Raw genomic sequence first — 18,342 nt, 5'->3', positions numbered from 1 at the left:
ACGACCATCATAGCATCATTGGGACCCTTATCTATGGTTCGTAGCAACTTCTTGGTCGCGGATAAACTACAGACGACGACTACTATGTGCGCGCGCAGGAGTCCTCGGGACATCTGGCAATATACTTTCACGACAGTAGCTTCCCACGCAGAACCTTCGACGCAGCAGAGGTTTAAAAGCAGGTCCACATTTGTTATTATGGACTATTTCTTCGGCTTGTTCGCAGTACAGTACATGAGATATGTTTCACATTGTCCGAAGCTTATTGGATTGAAATAGCATGGAGAACGGCGCATCTGCAGTTTTCCCCAAACTCTGTCTGGCGGCTTACGGACGTATGCCTCCTGGGTGGTACACTGTACTTTGAACATATGGAGATGAGCCAGGATGATGATATGATTACCATTATGCAGTCGCTCATGGCGTTTGTGGCAGCAGGGTGAATATCAGCTAATTGGAGTCGGGATGAGCCCGAGCAACAATTTAGCACTATTGTAAGCCGCAGAGCAATGTAATATAAATCCATGTCCATGGGCATTTCGGTCCATTGCGGATTCGTCATCCCCAAAAAAAGTTGTGCCAAAGCACTGGCGTTCCCTGTCCAAAGCCTAAACCATTGTGGCTTCCTTAGAACACTTTCCGCACTGATCGATGTTTTCGACCGAGGCGCCCGTGAACGTACTTGTAAAGCTATGACGACGCCGTCATCAGATGAGCCAATGCTGTTCGCCCGTTGTTTTCTGAAACCACATTCTACTGGATGAACCGTACGCTAGGATGGTCGTGCCCCTCCAGGTGGGGAGCTCACTTGCGAGGGGCACGGCGCGGTAGTGGGAGATCAGACAGTCCAGCCTCTGCATCAATTTGTCTTTCTTAGAGCGCGCCCCTCCCCGCCTGCGGTCACACTGCAGGACCACGGCCAGCCAGCAGGGAGAAAAGACCACTTAGCAAGCTCATCCTGAAGATCGCGGGCGCTTTTTAGGCACCCGCAACTAGGTAGAGACAGGATCACCCTTCATCCCTGCACAATCCACGAGCACCCAAACCAGATCCGGGAACGGCCCAAACATCATCTCACTCTTTGCCCCGATCGAATCTCCAGTCCGGGCGCCAGGGCTGTTACGGCGGAAGTGTGTCTTGGGAATCCGTGTGTGGTGGGTTGAGTAGTGTAGTAGTGTGTGTGAGCACGCACATCATCACAGAAAAGAAGGGACAGACAGCACTCTGGGTTACTCTGTCGTCGGCATTTGTGCCAATGTATCTTGTTCCACCTCATTGTTAAACTTTGGATTCGGAAGCAGAGACCAACTGTCGACCATACTGGACTGAGACCGGTGCAATCACTTACGTTCCCATCATAAAACCCCCCCGCAGCAATTAATATATGCCCTTCGATCCGTTTTCGATTTCCGCATCCACACCCTAACTAGACTTTGACCACAAGATAGTCACCACTTATCCAGAAGATATAGCTCTCTGGGACCGACAGCACTAGAGGTCTAGCCCAGTTTCGATATTTCTCGACAATAGTGCTTGCTGTGCTATCCTGCTTCTTGCCGCCGGGGGGATCCAATAACGGGAGATTCTCATTGGATCCACTGCACGTTCTTATTCAGGAGGCGCCCCATTATCACGATCTGTCGGTGCTTCCAGGCAATAACTAAATGAACCCTCTGGAGACCTTGGACTGATCATACGTCGGTCTTCCGGACTTAATTGGGCAATTGTTCCATATAGGCCTGACTCCTCTCTCCCATACGAAAGCATAAGGTATACTCCATGGCTGTCCACTTCTTCGTTTGATACCATCAAAGACCGGAGCCAAAAAACCAGAATCCTATCACCTAAAATGGACAGTCACTACTATGGAGGGGTACCCACGCTTTCTCACACAGGCGGCTTCTATCCGACCGGGCAATCCATATATCAAACCGATGGTCTGATGACCACATCGGACGGAATAATCATTCCCGACGGATACAACTCAAGGATGCACCAATTGCAGACAATGTCATCCGAAACCCTCAACAATTACTCTGATATGGAGGACCATAGCGGTGCAGCAGGAACGGCAACAGTACCGCCTTCAGCTTCCTCATCACAGCCAGGCGCTCGTGGTAAACGACGATCAATAGCTGGTCCGGATCACGTCAAGCATCGCAGGACTCGTAGCGGATGCTACACTTGTCGACAACGAAGAGTGAAGGTATTTTGTTCGTTCGTTTATGTAGTTGGCGAGTGGTGTCTGATCTAATTATGTGCTGCAGTGTGATGAGAGCCATCCCACTTGCGAAAGTGAGTAGGCTCACCTATTCATTCTCGGTCGTCTTGACTGACGATCATACAGGGTGCCGAAAGGGCAAGCGAGAATGTGTCTATCCGGAATTGACAGCGCCGTCCTCAGCCAAGGCCTCGCGAGGGCCGCTGAGAAGAGGCTCGACAGAGCTACACTCACCTTCCTCAGAAGGAGAACACGACTCGATGGACCATGAAAGACTTCCCCCTATCCCGGACGACGAAGACAGTCCAGAGACCGCTTCAAGTACAACACTGGTCAGCTCAACGACATTACCAAAAGTTTCACGGAAGTTCTCGAATGCATCTTCATCAGTGTCACCATACCAAAGTCCACGAGTCCGAAGTCCGGCTCGCGAATCGCCCAATGAATCACGGAGGCCCACTTCAAGGCCAGGTCTTGCACGACAGCAGTCGCGGCAGAAACTAAAGCATGGGAATCCGCAGAGCAGCAAGTTCTCTCAATTACCTAGTCAAGTCAGATTCTACATCAACTATCATCGTGAGCATGTGACATACCATCACTATTCCATGAAGACCGATCCTGGCGACTTCTTGAGAACGACATTCCTGGAGATCGCCTTGTCGTACGAACCACTTCTATACGCCATCACTGCCTTTTCAGCATACCACCACACCTTGAACAAACCGGATGGACACCTCGAGGACTTTCTAGGTTATTACAACAAATCCGTGTCTTTATTACGAGAATCACTTGCCCGGACCCCAAAACATTCTCTTGCGACTGTGCTCACAATCTTAGAGCTCGCGACGTTCGAGGTAAGTACACCTGTTCACTACCTTGTACACGATGAATGCTGATTCCCCCATCTAGGAAACCCTGGGCGACTGGGTGAATCTGTTGATCCATCAAAGAGCAGCATACCAAATCATCACGGAGATATTCACACCGGAGACCATCATGCGGAGTGAGACGCATCGTAAGATCATTGCCTGGTATATCCGATTCGACCTCTTTGCCGGTTTCATGTCAGGATATGAGACAGTTTTGGACCGCGAATGGCACGTAGCGTGTGCAGACTTCTATACCCGTCAAGCCAGAGACAAGCCCAAGGATTTGGGTTCTTTATTTGAGGAAAAGTTTGCCAAATCCAGGTTGATTGCTGCTGACATTGCCTTTCTATTCGCGAAGAAACAGAAGGGTATCACGAGTGACGAAGAGTTTGGCCAGGACATGATGACTATCATGTCAACACTCGAGACCATGAAAACGGGTCTAGAGAACGCGTTCATGGATACCCGCAAATTCGTCAGCCAGTTCCCCAACGCACCGGAGTCAAACGAGGACAACATTGTCGACAGCACAGATCCTAAATTCCTATGGGCGGATGAGCTCTTCACCTGGAACTTTATCCTGATCGACTTCTGGGCAATATATTTACTGTTTAAGTCGCAAATTGCGCAGTTCAGCCCACTCGTGGACGGTGAAGAGGTTGTCGCACTAGCCTTCAAGATTTGTAAGATGTTTGAGGCTTTGCAATACTGCGAGCGAGATTCAACCGCTATGATTCTAGGAGCTCAGGCCAGTTTGGGTATGTCTGCAGCTTGTTTGCCTAAGGACGACAAGACAACAATGTGGTGTAGGCGCAAGTATGCCACTATTGAAACTTGCGGGTAAGTTGCTGAAGCCTTGTGCTTTTATCACTTCATTCCGGCTTGCTAATCTACTGTTTTACAGCTATCTATATCCAAACGCTTTACGTCAACGCTTGACCGACATGTGGGGTGTCGATGTAATGCAATGGTGGCTCGAGGACGAAACAACATATCCTCATATCCTCAAGTCTATTCGCGAGTTTCTCGAATATCGTGCTCTGGACCCACTAGACGATGTTGCTACGAGTCTGAAATCCATGAAGGGCCTGTTCAGCGCCCTCAACATCGAAGATGCCGAGACGAGAGAAGGCAAGAGCAGCAGCACAACGGGGACCGACAGTGACCAGTTTGAGTTTCTTGCAAGCTCATCATCGGTCATTGGTGACGGCCCTTTCGAAGGCTTTGATAGTAGCCCGGAGATGCAAACCTGGACATGATACCCATCTACGAATTTCCGCAACTTCCAAGAACATTGGCATCGACCGGGGCGACTTGGACAGCATAGCCGCACCTTTGTGGATATTACGATGCCGTGCGCAATTTGTTTCTCCATTTTTCGATACGCCCCCGGGAAAGACATGGTCAACTTGATGGAGAGTTTTCTGCCATTTACCAGCTTCCGTTCTCATCCAGCTGCTCCGGCTAGCAGCTCGGTCCTCTTAACTACAATTAGCGGAGCGCAACAAGGCCGCCCGCTTTTTCGCTTCTTACCTACCTTTTTCCCGCATCATACCACGAGTTTGTGGACGTGGTTAGGAACATAGCTTCCTCGTACCGGCACCGACATGTTGGTACGACAAAGTACGGAATCATGGAGATTAGACGGACCCGTCTCTAGGTCTTTTTCGGATTGGGATGGCGGCGGAGTACTTTCGATGCCCTCGGCATGGTTTCGAATATATTCCGCCTACCCCAGCTTTTTTTTTCCCTTTTCTGTTCCGCTTCCGCTTTACCCCTCCTCCCTTCTTCTATTGATATCATTTTCATGTAGAGTATAGCAAGATTATATTACCATGCATCGCAATTCTTTCTTTTCCCTGCTTCTCTTGTCCGTGCCAGTGGAACAACGGAGCCCGTCTTAGCCGGCGTGTTGTATCTGGGTATTAGGGCCAAGAAGGAGGCACGATTTACATTGCAGCAACAACAAAAGTGATCGTCTGCTTAGTCGCTCGGAATGGATAAATGCATTTTCCCGCTCCACACTTTTTTATTTTGCTCAACATATTGGACAAGCAAAGAGAACGGAAGCAGCAACCAGCCGGACAGCCACACAGAGCTTACACGTTGCGCGCGACAGCTGTTTCATGCAGTGCAGTGCACATACACGCACATATACATACACATAAGCCTCTCTGATTCGGGCGTCTAGTGTTGCCCCCCCCCCTCCCCCTTCGACTCGATCCAGTCAACAGGGATCAACTCACTTACTGGAAAACAGACCGGAGGCGTCTAACTTCAGGTCCCAAACACGTGCTTTCTCTCTCGTTCTCGCTATCCCTCTTGCCCTTGCCCTGCGCCTCCCCCTCTCGGTCTCTATAATTCTCCTACCCATGTAAAAGTACTGTAATAAACACCCGCTGGACTGTTTCGGGCTAATGAGACCATTGAAACGTTAAATCTTCTCAACGCATGGGTTGATATTGAGCGATGACGAGAACGGAGACGAGAAGTGAGGAATCAAAGACCGAGAAATCAGGGGTAGAGAAAGAGATGGTGGTTGCGATGGGGGTTTGTGGGCTGGTTTCGGACATGGCGATATATGTACGTGTTTGTATACATAGGCTTAGATTGGTGTTAGCTCTCTCTCCCTCTCTCGCGCGCGCGCTCCGTGTTGGAAGTTGATTTCCTGATCGTTGATGTTGGTGGGTTCGTTGTAGTATTAATATAGAACCTGACGGAGGATGCATGATGTTGGAAGGATTCAGTTGGTGTTGCTACTAAGTATTGCTATCACCCTTACTGCTACACCTGCCCTGCTATTACTGCGGGATTATCACCGAGACTATCTTGTTCGTGATCGTCCTTCTCCTTCTTCTTCTTCAGTGGGCTGTTATTGCACCTGCGCTGACTCTCTCTTCTCGCGCTTCCTAGTGTGTAATTAATCTGACTTTTCCTTCGACGAGAGAAATCATATCCGAAGTGAGAAGAAGAGAAGAATGAGAAGAAGTGTGCGGCTTTGGAGAGATCTGTTCGGTGATTCTCCTCTTGTGGCTTATGCCGGGAGTCCTGGTGGATGCCTCTTTGAATGTAGACTACTATATTGTGTTGATAAACGCCTCTGTACACAACTATGAGATTGCTAAGTTGCGATACTGAATTCTGATCCTATACCCTCACTAGTAACGCGGTGACATTATACTAGGAGATATACCGATTGGGCATTCCATGTAGCAGCATATCAAAGCAGACATCAAGTATTGGCTCACAGCAGTATAGTCATCTCACACTGTGGTCCGTACAGCACCTACTACTGTACCTACCACGACCAACTGCTCGAACGCCCCTTCTCCACTCCCCTACTTCATCTACCAAGCATTCTTAAAATTCAAAACCCAAAAACAAAAACGCTCTCGAAAAAACAGAAGCCCCACCTCGGAATAAGATCCAGAAACAAAACGTGGACCCCACTTCAAGCTAGAAAAAAGAGAGTAAGACGTTTCGAAACCCAAAAGATTAAAAGGAACAAACACGTTTGGTACTCTCAACGGACGGACCAACATCAGAGACCAAGACAAGTGGCAAGTCCCTTGCATGTCCGCTAACTTCCGACCATAGGATGATCCCGAGACAAAAAGCAAAAAGACTCGACAAGTGAGAAGAGGAGAAACCTCAGCCAAGGTAGGTAAGGTAGCTTAGTTTCGAGGAATAGAATGGTACATAGGTACGAGAAATAGTAGTGGACGACATTCCATTCTTTTCCCTAACAACACATCGCACAGCAGCGAAGATGGTCGAAAAAGCATAAATGGCTTTACAGTCCTCACCCACTTTCCAAAAAAAACCCACCAACCTTACCTCTAGTGGCCCCGCCCGCTCGGTCTGGCAGATGGACTCGGGGGAGGACAGGCACGGGTCCCGGCACTCTTTGCGTTGCGTTGCGTTACTTATGGGGGTCTTGCGGCGTGCGCTGCGCGTGCATGGACAGGACTTAAATCGGCCGAGCTGGCTGGCTGGGACTACAGTAGGTTACTACTGCTAGTGTTATACGGTACCGTAGTACCACTGAAGTTGCTATAACTGTTATTGCAGCTGCAGTAGTACCTAATAATATAGACGAGTCTACCTTCCTCTTGAAGACTTGAGCTTGAAGACGTGATATGTACAGGAAGTGTCGAGTGGAGCTGTGCGATCAGAACCAGGGGCGGAAAAGGAGGGAGATAGCAAACAGTGATTGCCTGTCATGTCTTACTCTGGAACGCAAGGAGAACAGAGAAGGACAGCGTAAAATGGTCTTGATGGCGTCAATAGTGATCACCAGCATGAGCCTGGAAGCAAAAGCAAACTCAAGCCGCACGTACAGTACACGTAGTACGCACACATGCATGCGTACCATGGGTACGCATTCATCCTGTCAAAACACTGGTACGGTGGAGCGCTTGCATACCAAATAGGAACGAAGAAGAAAAAGGAACAAACAGAAGCTACGCACACTCATGGTCGATCCACGGTTTGTGCCATGACACGAACAAGGGAAACCCGTGGCAGCCATGTGGAGACCACATGCTCATGCATGCACATATGCACTCATGCACATTCCGGATTGATATAGTGGAGCTGCTGCAGCGTCTGCTACTGCGAACAAGTGTACTTGTACGGAGGTACTTGCGTGTCATGTGTGCGTGCGCAAAGGGGAGGCGACTGACAAGGACATGGACCAGCAAGGGGAAGAAAAAAGAAATATCCCACGAGTCATCTTATGACGCTGACCACCTCCGTCCATTGCCTTTTCCTTTCCGGTGATTTGTTGCATGCACATGGCGCCGCACAGATGCATCGTCACTTGTCAAGATGCAAGGCCGAACGTCGGTCTTCGGAATCACAGTGCAGTAGAGCCACATTGCATTTGCATTGCAGCGTACAGAAATAGTCGATACTTTTAGCATGCCGCGGAAAGTGTTGCGCGAGGATGGTATTGGGTTCCATTGGGCTGGAATATGTGAGGACTAATACTTTCTGCTTATTCAGACACAAGTGCAGTGGATAAGGTAAGTATACACGTCTCATAGACTTCTGTAGCGCGTGGAGACCTACTGTACTCTGCGCCGCCCGAGAGCTTCTTGTATATTGCTTCTCTGCTGTCTCTCGTTCAGGACATGTTCAAACAAGAAGTTGCGGCACTTAGAGACGGGTCTGCTAGTCTTGGAGCACTGCGTGACATGGCCGTGTCCAATCCTCAATCAGCTGATAATATCGCACAGAGAGTGCAAAATCATGAGGTTCACAGGAATGGTACCATCAGAGGTACCTGCTCCTTTCTCCGCAGTTTGTATACAAGTGGCACGTACTATCCAATGGTACATAAGGTGACGTGTAGGTAAGTTATAGCCTTGACTTCCTGCTTTCCTTGCAGGCTGATTAAAAGCGTTACTTGGCACATAGTTCATCTCGTGTTCAAGCCATATATGTGTATCATTCCGTCCACATGGACTAGCAAGGAACGATAAAATAGTACCTGTCGTATAGACGGTCCAATGCACAGTACTGTACGAACACGATAGTACTTCTACGGGAAAAGCCACTGCTGCATGCAATATACAGTAGTGCAGATCCAAGAAAACATAATTTGATTGCATGCTGTGTCAAATTCCTTGGGAGCATATAAAGATGTCATAATACCAAGAAACCATATAGCTGCTACAGTGATTAATGTAGGAACACCAAGGAGCAAGAAGGGCAGGAACAGGTGATCGCATGTTTCCACTAACAGCTGTTCGAACGAACAAAACCTGCGCAAAAGAAAGGGATGAGAGAGCTGCTCGCAAGGTTCCGCTCACTCCGCCAGGTTGCCGGTCATCTTTACCATTTCTGCCATCCCAGATATCTCGCTCCCGTCCAGTTTCACCAGGAAGAGTCTATAGCTTAATGTGCATGCTGGGTATTCCCAAGCGCCGGGATCAAGTGCGAGCAGAAAGGAATGGTAAAGACTGAGACGTTAGTTGCGGAAGACTGGTGTCAAAGCGCACGCACGAGGACGTGAAGGTGGTGGGTTCTGGTTGTCATGATAGTGGGGAAGGAAGTCGAAAGCACAGAGGTCACATTCCACCAAGCCTATTTCCGATTGGTGGAAAGAGAATCCCCAGTGCATGACTCGTGCAAACCAGCAGGAGGCGTCATGTCCGGCCGGACGATCAAGCACTGTCACGGCTCTGGCGGTAGCTTGCCTACAATCACAAGTCAACATAAGGTCTTCCATATCATCGGTGTTTCGCAATGATCTGCAGAGTAAAGTGCCTCTGTGCTTTGATGGCGGTAATAATGACGATGGGATAGAGATGGCAAGGATGGTAGAGGAAAGAATCAGAGGCCGACGGCCCTCACTCTCCTGCCCCTCCATAATCTCCTTTCAGGTGGATAATCATATGTCTCAAACATTGCTTTCTCAAAAGTTCTGGGATCGACTGACCTCTTGATCCACCTGCAACTGATCAACCTCTGGTGCCAACTCGGAAAGGATCTCGTAAGCCCTCTTGTGATACTCGAGCTGCGCTGCAATCAACTCGGCCAAGTTCTTCAATGGCTCAGGAGTGTCCAGCACATTTTTCATGACTGAAACGGCCTCCTCGGTCTGGTTGACGAACTCGTCCTCTGCCCTTTCAATCTCGTTCCTCTGCGCATCGGTCAGATCACGTTCTTCGCCGTGGTGAGTCGTCTTCATGCCGAAAGGTCCTCCGTGCATCGAGGCCTTGGTGGCATCGAGGTTGAGCCGGGCATTCTCGACGTTCTTGCGGGCGCGCTGGGCAAATTGCAGGTTTGTGTTGAGGGTCGTGCTCCAGCCAGAGAGGAATCGTTGCTGAATGCGCTCGTCCTGCTCGAGGCGTGCCTCTCCGACCTTCTCCTCTGCTACTGCATACTTCTCGAGGGCCTGCGCCAGAGGGTCGTCTGCGCCAGTGCCGCGCACATCGGACTGTTGCAAAAGTTGAGAGCCGGCAAGGGAAGCACGTGCAATGGCGTGGTTGAAAGTCTTGGGCTGGGGCTTTGCCTGTGGAGGTGCAGTGAGGGCGGCCTGGACGTCTGCTGGGTTGGCAGCACGGGAGAGGAGAGTGACCTTCTCGGAAACAGTGCGGCCCAAGTCGTTGAAGGATTCACGGAGGTTTGGAGGGTAGTCGTAGGCTTCGTTGGTGTATTGGGAGCTTAGGCAACAAGTTCAGCTCACGTTATATTCCCAACACGCTTCTTTACCTTCATGCGTGTTTAGAAACAGGAATTGGCGCACTCACGTTACGGAGAGAAGCTTGGTGTGAACCTGCTTGAGCGCGTCCACGCGCTTCTCGAGCTCAATGTAGTCGGGTGGCAGCTCGGTCTGGCAGCAAGAGCGATTGTCAGAAAATACCATTCAGGCTCCAATAGCTCCGTGCGATAGTCGCAACTCCATACCTTGTCCTCTGCAGTACCGACCTGCTCCTTCAGGTACTGTTGAGTCCTCTGCGCAAAGCTGGGCACACCAGCAAAGGATGCACTGGTACAGGGTTAGTGACCCTGACACAAAAGGCATTGCGCGCGACGGCGCATGCATTAATCAGGAGTATGCCATGTCCCACCTCAGGTTCTTTCCGAAAGCCGAAAATTTGTCCATGATTGCGACAGGAAATATAGTGCGTCAGAGATGTGGCTATGCCCGGCGATTCAGGGAGGTCCAGGTTCAGGTCTTTGACTTCCACCGTGGTTGCTGGGTTGAGCTGGGAAATGTCAACAACGAAAGATGGGCTGGGCAGATTGCGAGCATGTGAGATTGCCCCGAGCTCCTTCCTCCTCGACCCTGCTCCTGCCTGCTGCTGCTACTGCTACCAGTACGGTAGCTGTCAAGCTTCCCCCCTGATTCGTTATTATCCGTTAGTCTATACTTGTAGACCCTGGTCTGACTCTGGACCTCTACTCTCCCCCGAACCAGACTTTCTCTTGGCATTAATATCCAATATCAGGCTTGAAGACCACCACACGGCATAATTGTCTATTCTATTGCGCTTGTGCCATCCTGACGACTCTTACGGCTTTGCAGTCAGACTAGTGACAAGGAACACAGTAAAGGGGGGATCATCGTCCCTCGTCTCGGCATGCCTTTCTCTCATCACAGCCACTCCGGCCAGTTCTGTGCCCATGCTAAGAACACGCTTGAGGAAATGATCCAGGCGGCCATAGCGGCCAACATGGACACTTTTGCACTGACCGAGCATATCCCTCGTGATACGGAGGACCTCTATCCCGAGGAGGTCGCTGCGGAAGAACTGGTTCGGATCTTTGACGCCTTCTACCCGGAAGCCTTGCGGTTGAGGGAGAAGTACGCCTCACAAATCACCATTCTCATCGGATTCGAGAGCGAATGGATCCGCGAGTCGTCCCTTGCTATTGTGCAGGGCCTGATTGCAAATTACAAATTCGATTTCTTCATGGGCAGTCTCCATCATGTTCACACCATTCCTATCGACTTCGATCATGAAATGTACTATAAAGCCAGAGATATTGCCGGAGGTTCAGATGAGAAACTCGCTGCGGACTACTTTGACTCTCAGTACGAATTGTTGCAAGCCCTAGAACCTCCGATCGTTGGACATTTCGACCTCATCAGACTCAAGAGCGATGACCCTGAACGAAATTGGACAAGTATGCCCACTGTCTGGGAGAAGATTCTGAGGAACTTGAAATTTGTTGCTAGCTACGGAGGTATCTTGGAGCTCAATTCGAGTGCTATCCGTAAAGGCATGACCGAGCCTTATCCTAAGGCCGAAATATGCAAAGTCAGTCCTTTCGAGCCATGACCATTGTTGCTCTTGGCTAATAATGCTGACATCAAATAGGAGTTTTTGAAACTTGGTGGTCGCTTCACCTTCTCCGATGACAGTCATGGCACCGAACAGGTGGGTCTCAATTTCGAGAAGGTGCTGAAGTTCATGGAGAACACAGGCATCAACGAAGTATACTGTGTGACCGGTGGGCACAACAATGACTTCAAAGCTGCGGGTCAAACAGCTCGAAAGGTCTCGGTGGCAGACCTTCACAAGCACAAATTCTTCGTGTCTAAGTCGTAAGCTGAGGCTTTAGATCAAGCAATACCCATTGAGGCAGCGCCGAAGTGCAAACGTCGATGATCATGGTAAGAAAGGCACAAGAATAGTCACCCGTCAAACAAATGTACTCGCGCATAACAGACGAAGCCAGCTACCAGGCTGCTTCGGTCGATTGGATCCAGGCAGCTTGACTATCATAAAAGTCATACTAGACTCTCGTCACCTGCCATCCTTGCTGCGTACTCGAATGACCCATCGTAAAGAGCAACACTTTATGTCCCTCCGCTTTTGGTAGCGCTTTTGGCATCGAAAATGGTGCCACTCGCTTCGTCGGTCTTTCCTGCAGCTTTCCGCTGCTTTTCCGCATCCTGCTCTTTTTTCTTCTTATCCTCCTCTTCGAGCTGTCCTAGATCCCACACTTCACTTTCCTGCTCGAACAAGATCTCCGGCTGTACCTTACTAGTACTCTCGGGGCGCTTTTTGCGTAGTTTATTGGTAATCTTGCTTTTGCTTGTGTCGTGTTGGTCTATGACAGATGAAGAATGCTCGTCATCGCCGAACAAGAACCCTCTGCTCCGACGACGTGCATCAGAGGGAGGGAGAGGTTGAGCTTGTACAAAGGAGCTTGCCGAGGAGTCTTGACCCAGCATCCAGGAAAATGACGATTGGGTCAGTGACGGTCGAGGCGTTTGGAAGTCTACAGGCGCGTCGAGGCCACCGTTGGTGACACTTGAGACGGACGACTTTTTCGTTCTCGGTCTTGATTTACTTGGCGGTGGTGGTGGAGCCGAACATGCATCAGGCGCACGTGTACCAACCGGTGGTGGAACGCTGCTCTCTTTCGTTCTGCCGTTGACATCTCCAGGCGCAGATGCTCCGTCAAGCTCTTCTTTTGGTTGTTCCTCCGATTGCTCTTCGTCCGCGGGTAGCGGTACCGTGGAGTCTTCCAGATAAACTTGTGTGAATTGGACCCGTGCTATAGCAATACTTAGAGCATCAAGTCTCTCCTTCTCCGAACCCTTGCCGGCAACAGCCTCTTCGTGATATTTCCAAAGGTCATCCGTGGCGTTTTTAAGCATCTTAGCCAGAGCCACGTTTCGTGCCTCCAAAGCTGCGAGTTTCGCCACGGCTCTCTCGCCAGATCCGCTTTGTCGTGATGACGTTCGCATGTGTGTCCGTGGTCGTTGCGGCGTGGGCACATTCTGTATCTCACGTACGCCCTTCTGCACCTCGACAAGCGCATCTCTGACAGCTTTGTTGATTCCCCATTGTTCTCCACGCTTGAAGAGGCCTTTCGCTGCATCTTGGAAGACACGATCGATGTTGCCCGCTTGCCGACCAGGGCTCTTAGGCGCCAAGCCGACTGCTGACAGACGTGATCCAAGCATGCTCTGTACTGATGATGTAGACACTGGAAGTGTAGTCTCATTGTTCGCATTCACGTCGGCCAATGGTCTGTCTGAGTACTTCTCTATGATATGACTTGCGCCAGCTTGATGCAAGTGATCTCGAAGGTAGATTGCATCCAGTACAAACGCTTGCGGAGCAGTTGGCGCCTGTGGAGCAGGGTAGCGAAGCAAGACAGTCAAGGCGGTGTTATAGTCAGACTCGAGGACTATTCTAAATTAGCCAAGATAAGATTAAAAGGGACATCAGGATGTTGCTCACGCTCCCAATGTAATCGCACGATCATGACAAGACAGATAAGATCAACAATCTCCAAAGTTGGGTCTTCTGCAAATATCACATCCCACATAGACAGGACGTCATCGAAGGGGAATTCACGGCCAAAGAGTAATCTGATCCATTTCCTGTACGAATGTCAGCCATCAGGGTACTAGCCAGATGTTCACCTGGTACGTACATGAGAAAGACTTGTGGGATCAAATCGATGTCCCGCAAATGCTGAGAAAGCCTAGGATCTATATGAGGTAGGTACTCATCGAAGATCCGATGTATCCTGGTGATTATCGGGTTCTCCAATGTTGCAGTTGGCTTAGCTGGGGTAGTCGAGACAAGAGAGGTGGCGCTGTGAGCTGCTTGCTCATAGAACGACTTCGCACCTTGCATGATGATTCCAAAAAGCGTAAAGGAGTCATGCTCGATGAACTGTGAGTCGCACATCTGACATAGCATCTGATCGTCTGATGAAAGCATTCCAGTTGGCTTGTCGGATATCGCATCGCTCTCGACAACCCACAGGATTGGGGCTAGAAGCTCATGCATACCTTGCCTGTAGCTGACATCCGGGTTCAATTTGCAGAAGACGAACAAGACATCGAGCAGCTTCCTCTGGGCCTCAGGTTGACGGAAGTACATATTTTCTGGCATGCAGCGGTCGACATCCTGAAGAATCTCCGCTCGCAATGTTTCGTCCTGCCGTAGAACCGCCCAAGGAGACTTTCAAGACTTAGTGGAATGTCAGATTATAAGCATAGAGCTTATCTCCAAGCTATAGAACATACCTCCGTGCCATCGCTCAGAGGATCAAACCCAGAACCAACCTCCTCGGGGTGTTCCAGCGCTTTGAGCAGATGTGTGCGAACGGACGCATATGCCGATCGCGAGTCTGACAGCCGCCGAAGCCATTCTTCGCGTGAGCTGTCCTCGAACAAAAGAAATGCCTGAAGACGGTAAGCATTATAGATATAAAGAAAGTCACTACGCGTACATACTTTCCAGCACAATGATCGTGAGGCTACCAATGGACTCGGCTTCTCACCATCGTTCCTGATTGCGATCTTGAGATCCGAGAGCGCAGGATACGTCAAGAACCGCGACCAACCAGCACGTGCTTCCTTGAATTCTCTCATTTCACTATTGCAATGTTATACACCTTGGGAAGGTCGGTGTTGTTGCGCGCTTGATGCCCATACGTCACGGCTGCAAACACATCAAACATACCTAAGTTTATATACATGCCTTACTCCAATTGTCCCCAATTTATAATATTTAGACATCTTGCGATATTACTACTAAACCAATACATACTACATGCGAGAATTTCGGCATTACTTGTAGAAACGAACATGAAGTCTAAAGTATAAACGTAGTCTTGCAAGTTGTGACCATTTTCCAAAAAGCAGATTCACTCGGCTATCCGTTTCTACCCGTATCTATCGATACATACAGTACGATATAGAGATCGACAAATGTCACAAGATCTACTCGCAGAGTTCGGCTCATTTACGATCAGCGATAGCAACCAAAGTAATACGACGACTGCTTATGCCGCGAGTCCTACCTTGGGCTCGACACATACTCAATCAAAGAAGACGCCCCCGCTACAAGACGCAACGCCATCAACAATCAATGGCCAGAGTGAGGATGCATGGGCAGAGGACGACGAAGACGACTTTGGTGATTTCGAGGTGGCAAATGACGAACTAGGTCGTGACATTCTCGATCAGCCGCCACCGTCGAACACAATTACAACAAAATCGAAACCGGCACCTCCCAAAGCTGCTCCTCGTGCTGCTCCTGCGAGTAAACCGACCATCTCCAAGAAAGCAGAATCAGCAAAGCAGATATCATCAGACCATCCTTTTGCTAACAATGCCGATATTTTGTTCGATGCCGAGTACTCTGACGAGGAGGGCATGTTCGAGGTGATCCCAGAACCGAAATCGGTACCCGTGGAAAACGAGGACGATGATTTTGGCGACTTCGAGGGCACTCTTCCACCTACAAAGACAGCTTCTCGGTCGAAGCCAAGTCCTGTTGCAGCTCCCTTATCTCAATTTGCAAGTTTCGACCTGCTCGGATTTGACGACGGCCCAGAGCAAATACAGAGTCCAACCACGAATGGTACCAAGGCGCAAGCAAAGCCACCGCCAAAGAAACTCATAACTCGTAAGATCACGCAGGCCAAACCTCCTCCCAAACCAGCCCCTGTGAACAAGGTCCTTGTCGAGGACGACGACAACGACTTCGCAGAATGGGACGACTTCGAGTCCGTACCAAAAAACCCAACCTCACAGTCTCCCAAGACCGAGCCCACATCAATCCAAGCCTCCGCAATCGGAAACCTACTCCAAGTGCCCACTGATCTAATAGGCAATCTCCTCTCTCCAGCGCCTAACCCTTCCCCACCAGCCCCTGCGAATATCCCACCACCTTCACTTCTCCTGACCATTTTTCCGCCTCTACTGAAACAAACCTCAACCCACCTGCTACATCCACTATCCACTCTTTCCCCACCTCAAAAGCCCATCGTGCTATTATCGCCCTCCTTGCAGACATTCTTCAGAAACTATCTCTGCGCCGCGCAGGTCCTGGCGCATGTGATAGCGGGCCGCAAGAACAGATGGAAGCGAGACAAGTTCCTCGCGCAGTCGATGCGCATAGGTCCGTCAGTGTCGGGCAGGTCTGGAGGCATGAAATTGGCGGGTGTGGACGCTAACGAGGCGCGGAGGGAGGAGGCCGAGGTCGAGGATGTGCTCAGGGTGTGGAGGGAGCAGGTGGGCAGGTTGAGGTCGGTCGTTACTGCTGTTGCTGGGGTTTCTTCTAGTGGCAGTAGTGGTGGCCATAAGAAGGCTTTACCTAGTGTTCCTGAGATAGCTGCCGTGATGCCCATCAGGGTTGCAAAGACGAGTGAAGGAGGAGTCGTGAGCACGGCTGCTTGCGCGTTTTGCGGACTCAAGAGAGAAGAAAGGGTGGCCAAGGTCGACGTCGAGGTTGAGGATAGCTTTGGGGAGTGGTGGATAGAAGGAGGCACGAACATGCATCTTTCTTGTTGGAACTTCTGGAATTGCCACAAAGACGCTTTGAGAGGGAGATGAGACATTGGCAATAGCAGGCTATACCTCGGTCCGTCACAAGTGATATGCTATAAAGATCTATTTCGAATACTGTCTACTAATAGGGTCCATAAGCTCGGTATCTCTCTACTTTTTCTTCTGCTGCAGTTCTTCCTCGTGGGCAACGCAGTAATCAATCCAGCTTCCGCCATTCGGCTTGGGCACAAACTTGCCAACACGCTTCTGGTACTCTTTGTACTCGGGATACTTGCCAGCGCTGATCTTCTCGGTCAACCAGGTGCTGCCCTGGAAAAGGATCAGGTAGCTCATGGCGCCAATACCGGTCCAATTGTAAAGGACACCGGTCTCCCAGCAGCCCCACTGATAGAAAGTAAGCCAGATGCTCTGCTCAGCAAGAAAGTTGGGATGTCTGCTATAAGCCCACAGAGCAGATGAGCAGAATCCTCTATCCATTTCGGAGCGAGTCCATTTGTGAGGGACCTTCGCAGTCTTCTGATATTGTGCTTTGGCCTTGTGAAAATCCCACTGTTGCTGGTCGGCAAAGAACTCGACTAGGACGAAACCCATGAGGACACGAGCGAAGACCAGATCGACGGTCTGCATTTGCTCGCCGGTGAGTCTTGACGCAAGAAGGAGGATATATGCGGGAGTTGTAATCATGAATAGTAGGACCTGATATGTGTCTCGTCAGCAAAACAAAGAGCGTACGGCGAATTGAGGAGAATAGACTTACACTCTGGGTAGTTGAGATGAAGACGACATTGAAGAGGAACATCTGGAAGCGATTGACGTATTTCTGGACAATCTCCCAGCGATAGTCTTCCGAACCAACACTGTAACCGCCTCTGCGCCAGTAGTTGAAAGTCAATCGTATCTGCGAGAGCTCAATCAGCGAAGCTCTCTTGCATCAACACGGAATACTAAGCTTACCGACCAGCAAACGCTGAAAGCCAAGATGTTGTCCAATCGCTGAGTGGGAATGCCATTGTAGCGTGCCCAGAGTGCGTAGTGCGCATTGTAGATGGAAGGTAGTATGCTCCAGCAGCGATCAACTTGGGAATAGTTGCGGTTGATCTCTGCCACGATAAGGAAGATGGGGGAGATGGCGAGTGAAAAGGCAAAGGCAGTGATGAGCGGATTTGTCGAGATGTAAACTTCCTTGAGAGCATCTACAGCGAAGCCAGTGTCAAGTATGCGCTGAGGGAGAGTGGTGAGCTGATCAATGAAGGGCGCGACAGTCAGAGACCAGTCGGTACAGTCCACCATGCTCTTCACGACGGGCAGAGCCTGTCCGATGACTGGAGGAACAATCATCTTTTGGTTGAACAGATTGCAGAAAACCTTCACGTAGAATAATGTGACGGTATCAGTGAATGGGTGAAGAGGGAAAAGAAGGTGTTAATTGCGAGTTTGTTTACGATATTGGTGAAACCCTCTCAGATGTTCTC

The 18,342-nt window shown here is 50.0% G+C and overlaps 6 protein-coding genes across 7 annotated transcripts; 3 read left to right on the top strand and 3 right to left on the bottom strand.

Annotated features, from left to right (window-relative positions):
• Positions 1 to 1,849: 1,849 nt before the first annotated feature.
• On the top strand, positions 1,850 to 4,349 carry AAFC00_004570 (uncharacterized protein; the record flags this gene model as incomplete). The annotated part of the gene is made up of 5 exons (XM_069344234.1): positions 1,850 to 2,206; positions 2,268 to 2,295; positions 2,348 to 3,075; positions 3,131 to 3,930; positions 3,995 to 4,349. The coding sequence occupies 5 exons, from the start codon at positions 1,850 to 1,852 to the stop codon at positions 4,347 to 4,349; spliced, it is 2,268 nt and encodes a 755-aa protein (XP_069196653.1).
• A 4,911-nt stretch (positions 4,350 to 9,260) lies between these two features.
• Positions 9,261 to 10,705, bottom strand: AAFC00_004569 (uncharacterized protein; the record flags this gene model as incomplete). 2 transcript variants are annotated; one of them, XM_069344232.1, is made up of 5 exons in its annotated part: positions 9,261 to 9,293; positions 9,536 to 10,262; positions 10,350 to 10,432; positions 10,507 to 10,588; positions 10,671 to 10,705. In XM_069344232.1, 5 exons carry the CDS (start codon positions 10,703 to 10,705, stop codon positions 9,261 to 9,263), a joined length of 960 nt encoding a protein of 319 aa, XP_069196652.1. The 2 variants fall into 2 exon arrangements, with proteins under 2 accessions (XP_069196652.1, XP_069196651.1); XM_069348178.1 differs by lacking the exon at positions 9,261 to 9,293 and having other exon boundaries at positions 9,512 to 10,262.
• A 478-nt stretch (positions 10,706 to 11,183) lies between these two features.
• AAFC00_004568 (uncharacterized protein) lies at positions 11,184 to 12,155 on the top strand (the record flags this gene model as incomplete). Its single annotated transcript, XM_069344231.1, has 2 exons — positions 11,184 to 11,864; positions 11,925 to 12,155. The coding sequence occupies 2 exons, from the start codon at positions 11,184 to 11,186 to the stop codon at positions 12,153 to 12,155; spliced, it is 912 nt and encodes a 303-aa protein (XP_069196650.1).
• A 251-nt stretch (positions 12,156 to 12,406) lies between these two features.
• AAFC00_004567 (uncharacterized protein) lies at positions 12,407 to 14,947 on the bottom strand (the record flags this gene model as incomplete). Its single annotated transcript, XM_069344230.1, has 5 exons — positions 12,407 to 13,749; positions 13,803 to 13,945; positions 13,999 to 14,534; positions 14,600 to 14,758; positions 14,810 to 14,947. 5 exons carry the CDS (start codon positions 14,945 to 14,947, stop codon positions 12,407 to 12,409), a joined length of 2,319 nt encoding a protein of 772 aa, XP_069196649.1.
• Positions 14,948 to 15,286: 339 nt separating this feature from the next.
• AAFC00_004566 (uncharacterized protein) lies at positions 15,287 to 16,915 on the top strand (the record flags this gene model as incomplete). The annotated part of the gene is made up of 1 exon (XM_069344229.1): positions 15,287 to 16,915. The coding sequence occupies one exon, from the start codon at positions 15,287 to 15,289 to the stop codon at positions 16,913 to 16,915; it is 1,629 nt and encodes a 542-aa protein (XP_069196648.1).
• A 105-nt stretch (positions 16,916 to 17,020) lies between these two features.
• AAFC00_004565 (uncharacterized protein) lies at positions 17,021 to 18,208 on the bottom strand (the record flags this gene model as incomplete). The annotated part of the gene is made up of 3 exons (XM_069344228.1): positions 17,021 to 17,566; positions 17,628 to 17,768; positions 17,825 to 18,208. The coding sequence occupies 3 exons, from the start codon at positions 18,206 to 18,208 to the stop codon at positions 17,021 to 17,023; spliced, it is 1,071 nt and encodes a 356-aa protein (XP_069196647.1).
• Between the last annotated feature and the right edge of the window lie 134 nt (positions 18,209 to 18,342).

The sequence above is a fragment of the Neodothiora populina genome (assembly GCF_041146345.1).
Source record: "Neodothiora populina strain CPC 39397 chromosome Unknown canker_contig_3, whole genome shotgun sequence".
NCBI classification, from domain to species: Eukaryota; Fungi; Ascomycota; class Dothideomycetes; order Dothideales; family Dothioraceae; genus Neodothiora; species Neodothiora populina.
Note: the sequence above shows the minus strand (reverse complement) of the source record. Positions and strands in the feature narration are given on the sequence as shown.